This window comes from Alosa pseudoharengus, unplaced genomic scaffold, assembly GCF_046254945.1.
Source record: "Alosa pseudoharengus isolate Yale_2024_CS ecotype anadromous, Long Island Sound unplaced genomic scaffold, YU_APseudo_1.1 YU_APseudo_1.1_scf_9, whole genome shotgun sequence".
NCBI classification, from domain to species: domain Eukaryota; kingdom Metazoa; phylum Chordata; class Actinopteri; order Clupeiformes; family Clupeidae; genus Alosa; species Alosa pseudoharengus.
Window position 1 is genome coordinate 37,236,364 of NW_027468881.1, and position 8,838 is coordinate 37,245,201.

General features: G+C 41.4%; 1 protein-coding gene and 1 long non-coding RNA gene across 2 annotated transcripts in view; both read right to left on the reverse strand.

Annotated features, from left to right (window-relative positions):
• dalrd3 (DALR anticodon binding domain containing 3) overlaps window positions 1-3,547 on the reverse strand; it is a 10,603-nt gene extending 7,056 nt beyond the window's left edge. The window contains exons 1-4 of the mRNA XM_076276643.1: window positions 3,159-3,547; window positions 2,274-2,581; window positions 1,367-1,677; window positions 699-763 (exon numbers count right to left, since the gene is read on the reverse strand). Coding sequence (XP_076132758.1) covers window positions 699-763; window positions 1,367-1,677; window positions 2,274-2,581; window positions 3,159-3,392 — 918 coding nt within the window. The 5' untranslated portion in view covers window positions 3,393-3,547. The remainder of the gene's footprint in view (window positions 1-698; window positions 764-1,366; window positions 1,678-2,273; window positions 2,582-3,158) is intronic.
• Window positions 3,548-4,906: 1,359 nt separating this feature from the next.
• On the reverse strand, window positions 4,907-6,361 carry LOC143114539 (uncharacterized). The gene is made up of 2 exons (XR_012984944.1): window positions 5,993-6,361; window positions 4,907-5,375 (listed from the first exon to the last, which is right to left on the reverse strand). It is a non-coding gene; the product is annotated as an uncharacterized LOC143114539 (long non-coding RNA).
• Between the last annotated feature and the right edge of the window lie 2,477 nt (window positions 6,362-8,838).

Here is an 8,838-nt window from a genome sequence, read left to right on the forward strand (position 1 = left end):
TTTCATTGACATTTAACTAGTCCCACACGTCTTTAACGTCCTGTTTCACTAGGTGTTTTTACTGTGTTGGGCTGGCTAGGTCAAAATGTGCTTCTGAAAGGCATTAGTTGTCTGCATGGTGCACATATGGAGCAGAGCAAGCAGACACGTGTGTGGGTCCAACAATCCAGCAATCGGTAGTGGGTGCCACACATCACACAGGCTTATTCATTTGTCAACACAGCGGCACGTTCTTCTAGCGGTTCATCTAGTGCAGTGTTTTTCAAACTTTTTCAGACCAAGGACCACTTAACCAATAAAAAAACCTCACGGACCACCTAGCTAAAAAAAAAAAAAAAGAGTAGACCTACTTTAACAGTATATTACACAATAGGCCTACCCACCTTGCTTATTGTGTCAGAGAATTCATATGATTTAAACTGGCGTAGCTTACATAGGCATGTTACATACAAGTTGGTTCAACATTGCAAACAACTCATCTATATTATATTTTACCATGTCTGCTCACAGACCACTTGGGATAGCTTGCGGACCACACTTTGAGAAACACTGATCTAGTGGAGCGGATGGGAGTGGGACCATAGCCTGTGTCAATATGACATGGTATGGCAGCCGTCACCTGGCCGGTACGAGTAAGGAGCTCTTGAGCAGTGTGTGGGAGAGCATGCGAGAGGGAAGAGGACAGGACGGCCACCCACCGAACCGTCAGCTGCTGCGGCTACTCTGTCCAACTGGGCCAGGTGGGCTATCGCCTCCCTCTGGACTAGACACAGAGAACAGGGGAAGAAAAGCAGCAGAGAGGAAGAGAGTCAAATGCATCATCTCACACAAAGACAACAAGAAACAAACAAACCCAATGGATGTGCAGTGAGGGAGTGGTAGATGGTGAGCAATGGATTGCTTCACAAATGTTCCCTTCAGTGGTCAAACAGGCTAAAATATTGACTCTGTAGAGTGCTTTTCCAGAGCACTCTACAGAGTCAATTATTTTCCAACACTATTAAGACTTCTATCCACTATGAAAATGACCTCAGTACCACACAGCCTACACAGCCAAATGCTCCGGAGAGCTAGTTTGATACCGTTTATAGTCATATATTTGGCACATGACAAATGTCAAGATGACACCAGTACTTTGCTGTGTTTCAAAAGGGTCGAACCGATCATGTGACTGATGGACTGAACATAGCTGAAGATTGATGGAAATGTCTCCATGTCAAGCAAGGGCCCATTACACTAAGCCATAAAGCTTGAAACTTAATAAATAGCACGGAAACTGCACAATGATTAAATAATAATAATAATAATGATGTCAGCACATGATGGCTTCGCCCACATTCATGTGTCACTGCCTCTCCATGCTTACCTGTGCAGGTGCCCAGACTGGGGTCGTATCCCACAAGGCCCTGCTCCTGGACCACCTCTTTCAGGTTAATCTTCACCTCCTCTTCCCCCCTGTGCTTCCCTCCCTCCATCTCTTCTCCTCTGCTTCTTCTCTTTTCTTTCTCACACTCCCCCTCTCGGTGGGGAGAGCTGCGCAGCTCCTCTAGCACGTTTTGCTCTCTCTCCTCATTGCTCCAACTGCCGGGCACAGTTGGCCAATCAACACCCAGTGCCTTGAGGAAGTTGATGATGTCACTGTCTTCTGGCAGAGCCGGGCAGTACAAAACAGAGTACCTAAAGGACACAGCAGTGTTACACTCTATATGAAACAGTGACTCATAACCCATCCAAGCCTACACAGTGAGAAAGTCACATTAGATTTATAGTATAGTATATATACTCTTTTGATCCCGTGAGGGAAATTTGGTCTCTGCATTTATCCCAATCCGTGAATTAGTGAAACACACTCAGCACACAGTGAGGTGAAGCACACACTAAACCCGGCGCAGTGAGCTGCCTGCAACAACAGCGGCGCTTGGGGAGCAGTGAGGGGTTAGGTGCCTTGCTCAAGGGCACTTCAGCCATGCCTACTGGTCGGGGTTCGAACCGCCAACCCTCCGGTTACAAGTCCGAAGCACTAACCAGTAGGCCACGGCTGCCCACAAGTAGGCCACGGCTGCCCACTTCACCCCCCTTTCTTTCAGTCGAAGCCTTTGTTTCCTGATGTTTTCATGTTAATATCACGTAATCTACCAGAAATTAAGACTGAAATGAAGACTTCTGGATCTGCTTTACGTCCCTTCCCAATTTTTCTTTCTTTTTTAATCTGGCGTGAGTCAAAAATACACAAAAGCCAACACACGCACCTCTTCACTAATAGGAACACTTACCCATGTCTTCTCAGAAGAACGCCCAGATGGTCTGCAATGAGAACTGTGCGTAGCTGTCCCAGAGTAAGTGTCTGTGAGGTGATGTGTGTGTCTCTGGTGTGCAGTGCAGGACAGTTGAGCAGCACACACCCTTCCCTCTGGGACGCTGACGGGCGAAGGTACTCAGCCGCTCGGCTCAGAACTCTCCGGAAAGCAGCAGGGTGGTCCACACACACACGCAGACCTTCTGCCACAACCTCAGCTCCACGGAGTGGCAACACACCACTTCCATGTGCCGACGACACATTATTCAGCACTGCTGGGGGCACCTGTACCACAAACATGCAGAACAAACATCACATGTAGGCCTGCTATTTCATCTCCCAAGCACAAGCGAAGTTAAATGTGAGACCAAGAATAGCAAAAGGCAAACATACCATACACATACACATACACACACACACTCATATACATCAATTTTCGACTCTGCATGTCCCTTGTGCACAGAAGCGTCATACTGACCCACTTAGTACGGGCACTGAGGGGTTAATAATTTCTGCCGCAGGGTTCAAACGTTTGGTCGATTACGGCAATGTCAACTAGCTGGACTAGACGACCAATATGATGACAATAATAATTTCGGCTGCTTCACAATCATAACTGACAATGTTATTTACAAACTAAATGAAGCAGATTCCTCGTTGGCTAGCTGGCTACTTAGCGAGCATACTTCATGAAAGCTGAGCAAGCTATCCTGTCAGCCACCCTCCGTCCTGTCAACGACAACGTGCAAAGGCACGCGTCAAAAAGCTCAGCCATGTGTGTAATGCGAATTAATTCATTCAGCCAAAAACACAAGCAACAAATAATATTATAAGCATTACATGTGAAAAGGATGACGCTTACCTGTCCACCTTCATACATAGCAGTTAAAACCGTGTTTGGCGAAAGGAAGTCTCGGTTTCGGAGATTTTTCGCACTGCTTTCTTTGAACCAGAGCTTCTCTGGCTCATTCAGGACCCTGTCTCCGCCACAAGCACGCGTAGTCTCGGTTTCATCTCGGAGCTTCACCCGTAATGCCGAGTTCAATGCTCGGACAGTGGAGATGATTCGAAAGGGCGACTCTTCCTCGTTCTCCATTATACTCTCGATGAAGACATCGCCAAAATAAGAGACCAATAAAGGTGTGGTTCTTTAGGTATATGAATAAGGTTGTGTATATTAATATCTGCGATGCTGCCTACTATTGCGCGTTGTTCTTGCCGGAGTCTATCGATTAACAATTTACTGTCCACAGTGTGCAATGCGGAACTCAATGGTAAAAAATTGTTTGTAGGAAACCGATTATCGTGTTGCACCGGAAACATAGATGTGTACCAGACCATTGCTGTGGCCATTTTGGATGTGGCAGAAGTCTGTATTAGCCTGGGAGAACCACATAAAAGAACCCAGAGGCAAATTTCAATTTGCTCTGCAAGAGCATAAAGTCTGATGCTAACCAGGCTAGTCTACTCTAGACTACCCTTAAAAGAAAGGTAGCCTACATAATCCCTTACAGAAAACTGTAAAACTGTTTTTGTAAGGGATACCCCATCACCTTAAGGTCATAGGCTACACTCTTCTAGTGGCGTAATGTCATCATTACTATGGTAGTATCACAGTAAATAGCCAGCCTATCCTCATTTTCTCTCTGGAAAATAAAATGGATTGGCTAAGGCATCAGACTGAAGATGCTGCCAGATACATTCTCCTACAAGCCCTATTAAAGTCAGCCTAGCCCAGCCAAGCCTAATTTCCCATTACAAACAAATAGCCTATATGCAGTAACTGCAGTTTTTCTGAAGTACAATGCAGTGGGCCTACAATAAGTTTATGTCTAAAACATTGCATTTCGCAATAAAGTACAATAGGCTTTTATGTAGTGCAACCATATGAATGGCAAATAATTCCTCCAAAATGGACGTTTTGATGGGCCTACTAAGAAAATGGTTGGCTCTTCAAATAGTGCAGTTATATTTTGTAAGGGCCTGTTAAGCTACTCACTCTACACACTCTTTCATGTCATCAGCTACAGAACACCCTGGCCCATTGAGGCCACCCTAAAGGGACCTCCCACCCTAGTCCTGTTCTAGCCAGGTTTCATTTTAATGCGTTTGGTGTACATTTAGTCTCCTAGATTTTTCTGAAGTGCAATGCACTTTCATGACCGAAATACTGCATTCCTGCTCATGAACCACAGTTTTGACTCATGAAGAAGAGTATAATTGTTCTTTCACTTTTTTGTGGAAAACAAAATATCAGTGTCTGCCTGTATACGTCCCAACAACGTTAAAACAATGTGTGAAGATGTTACCGTACGCCAACAGGAGACCATTTTTTAAGTGTCTTCATGACCTGTCCTCATTTTTGTGTTTCACAATTATGTAAGCCTCTCACCAAAACCAGTTTTTACAACACTGCACAACAAGCAGCCCAGCATGAACATATCTGATAACAAAGGGATCAGATAGGGGGGGGGACACAATGAAGACACAGGTACTGAATCATTTCGTCTTTTTGCACTTGTAATGTATCAACCCTAGTGGTCTTTGGTTTTGTTCTCTAGGTCAAACAGTGATCAGCCTAAATTAACATTATACACAGATGCAATTGGGTTCAATTGTTGTTACACATAATGACTTTAATTTTAAAAGACTGTACATCTGTACAGTACACCAGATTACAAGCATTCAATATTGTGGTATGTAATCTTAATGCCAAAAATGGACAAACAATAAACCACAAAATAATTTGTGATAGTGGATATGGATGCCATTCTTGGCTGACACGAAGTTCCCGGTGGCGTATCATTAGTCTGGCGATCCGGGAGAAAACGTGTCATTCCAGAACAGTATCCTTCAGGTTAGAGAGATGGGGTCTCCAACACACACTCCACCACCCGAGCCATGTCAATCAACCCCCTGACGTCCTCGTTTTGCGAGGAGTGATGGAAACGGAATCAATATGCAGCTGTCAATCAAAGGCCAGCTGCATTATGGGTTCCGTTACCATCCCAGTCGCTGATGCCAGTGGTCGTGCCAGTCATTCTGTCCTGTCCCGACCTTGGATTAACTTGATTTAGACCTTCCAGGAAAGGAAAAAATGTTGTTTATTTATCTTGGTTCATCTGCAGTTAGAGGAGTCTTGAAAAACCTGTTCCCTATCAGGAAAGGATGAGAGAGGGAGGGGTTAACCAGAGGAGATGTCAAAGAGAGATGTCTGAGTAGAAAAGGTAGAAAGTTAAAAATGGACGCTTTTGGAGGGATGAAAGTTAGGAGAGAGATCAGAAAAAGCACACCTTCATTTACAACAGAGTCAGGTAGGCTACACACCCATGAACTTTCACATGCACGCACGCACACACACACACGCACGCACACTCACTCACTCACACACACACACATCAAAGGAGCAGCAAGTCACAGGAGAAGGGCAGGATGAAAGGATTCATTTGAAGGGATTTCTCTGGCAGAATTGGCACTCTTTGATGAGAAAAAAGCAGAAGTAAAAGAGGATGAGAGGAAGAGAGGAGTATGGCTGGAGAGGGGGAGCCAGAAAAACGAAAGAGAAAAATGTCAGTTTGAAGACTGACATAATAGGCAAGGGACTAAGAAGGAGGAGACAGATCATTTTTTTGAGAGTGAGAAAAAAATGAAAGAGTGCCCATGAAGAGAGAGGTAAAAAAGTAGATCTTGATTTACCTCTTTCTGTCTTCTTCTCCTTAAAATGCCACCATTGCGCTCTTGTGTGTTGTTCGCTGGAGATCTGCATGTGAGTGTTTGAGTCTGTCTATTTATGCAAGTTCACTTCCTCTTCACTTGTCCCACTCTGGTTTTCACTTTCACTTCTTCACTTGGCCAGACCAGCCCGTCCCTCCTCTCTGCTCTCTCTCCTTTAGACACAACTTCAAATCACAGACTCAACTGTCACACACACAGAGTCAACCATATCCAGTCAACCATTCAAGTTATATGGCAGTGCCATCAAGTTGTAAGTTACCATGTTAAGAAATATCATAACAAAACGTACTTTTAACAAAATACATATATATTGAAGACACTCAAAAATATGTTCACACATGAAGTTATGCTATATTAGCACATATGCATAACCCCTCCCTCCATGCCACAGCCGAACTGTGGCCACACTTATATTAATATAGTTATATATATAGATATATAGACTTTATTCTTGCACTGTTGCACTGTTGGACTTACTCATTTGCACTATTACCATGACACTCATTCACACAGAGCACCTTACCTTACCTTACTATGCACAGAGAATCACAGGCTCAGTCCCTGCCTCAGTCATTGCAAGCGCCTCTTGATTGATTACAGTTTTTCTCAGTCGCTTTGGTGCTTTTTGCAGATCAGAATGAAAATTCTCATAACTATTAGTTCAACCTCCACAACATTTAGTAATTTGTGCACATCATAGTAGCAAATTCTCCTTCCTCTGAACAAATTGCAAATGCTTTTGGACATGTATCAGTTGCTTTCATACAATTCTCTGCTGTTTTTTAACATCATCATTTGCTTATGTCATGTCAGTCAAAATGAACTATACTTATGGGTACTGAATAGTCGTTCCCTATAAAACTAATAGTCATTACATACAAAATTGTTGAACTAGTTATCAAATTCTGTCACAATGCTGTAGAATTGCAGAAGAGCATGCAGTAAAAATGTACGTATTCAGTGTCTTGTACTCACTTACTCCCCTAACTACAGCAATGTGTAACTTTACTGTAGTTTTCAAATGGCTGTACAAGTAGTGTATAGTGCTGTCTTGAGCATGTTCAGGTAGTGTCACCGAGTTCTGCCCTTTTTTTGCATTGGAAAACACTGAGAGAACTGTCATAATGAAAACATGACAAAGCCATTTGACTATCTTGTTCATAAACGATGGTGTCAAGACTTCTCATTTTGATGACACTGACAGTTTCATTGACATGAATACGTGATTTTGAGGAATGGACTATCCATTTTGAGCAAGTGACGTGCTTTTGCAGGTCATCCACTAGGTTTTGCAGTTTGCACTAATTGTTTTGAGAAATGCACTAACTGCTGTGCAAATGTTAATAGTGATGTGAGAATAGCACCAAAGCGACTGAGAAAAACTGTAATCACCCACTATGTGGATACTGTTTTTAGAATTGATTTAGATGAAGTGTTAGTATGTTAGAGTTAGTATAATTTGTATTTTAGTATATTTAGTATATTCTTTATCTTCTACTGTCCTTATTGCTTAGTTGTGTTTTTTATATTATATACTTTTAATTACTTTTTCTGCTGTTAGTGTGTGTGTGTATTGTCTGTATGCTACTGAGACCTTGAATTTCCCCTGGGGATCAATAAAGTATCTATCTATCTATCTATCTATCTAATCACACCCACAAATTCAGTTTATGTGTGGGTGGCAAGATAAACTCTTATTAAATCTTATAATATATCTCATAAACGGTTGTCGAACAAATAAACAAATTCTACAACACTGTACTCATCCCCTAGCTTTTGGAACTTTGGACTTTTTCAAGGATTACACCCAGACCAGGATTAAATGAGTCTGTTTCATTGTGATATTACAACTAGACCAGGATTAAATGAGCCTGTTTCATTATGCTATAACAAATCAACTGTGTTAATGCTCTGTTTTAGATCCACATTATTAATACACAAAGAAATGATCAAATATCTTCATAAATAGCTTGTCTGTTGCAGTCAATGCCATTTCATCCGTTTTTTTTTTTCCAACCAAGAAAAACTGTAATGATAAACAGATTATGTTGAGTAAATCATACACATCCAGTCCCAAAGTGTTTTTGTTTTAGATGCATTTTCATCGCTGTTTTTATTCAGAATTATTCAAATGTTCAATTTAATTTTATTTGGGTAAACGCTGGTGATTATTCAGTGTATTCAAATTTCCTTTTTTCTGTATACTGGTAAAACATGACTTTTTAAAAAATTTAATATTATGCAATATTGCACACTCTGATTCACTTTTGCATTTATGGCCAACTGTCTTGCCTTCAATAATCAAAATGAAAATTGGCTTAGTAATTATGTGCATGATTCATGTGTTTTTGTTTCTACATGCATTTTACATTTTTGTTTATACAACAAACTAGAACTAATATTCTGATTAATTTAGTGACAGACGAGCTATGTCAGTAATCCACACTTACATGAAAGGGCATCCAATCTATTCTGTTGTGTTTGTGACCCTATATCTAATAATCTTAGATATTGGACTAGGACCGATCAAATTCAAATCATTAGTTCTTAGCAAGTATTTTTTTATTTTATTATTTCTTTAATTTCATTCTATTTTATGTTCTTATTTTAGTTCACTGTTCTTGGTACAGAATAGTCTTCCTAAAGAGTTGACATACAACCAAATTATAAATTGTCTTTAGAGGTTAAAATTAAATACATTCTTTGGGGGTGTGTGTGTAATATGTACTGCTGACAATCAGGTGTGACTTTGCAGTGTGCTCTCAGATTTCATTTAGAGATAAGATAACCACAGGATATGTGTCCCA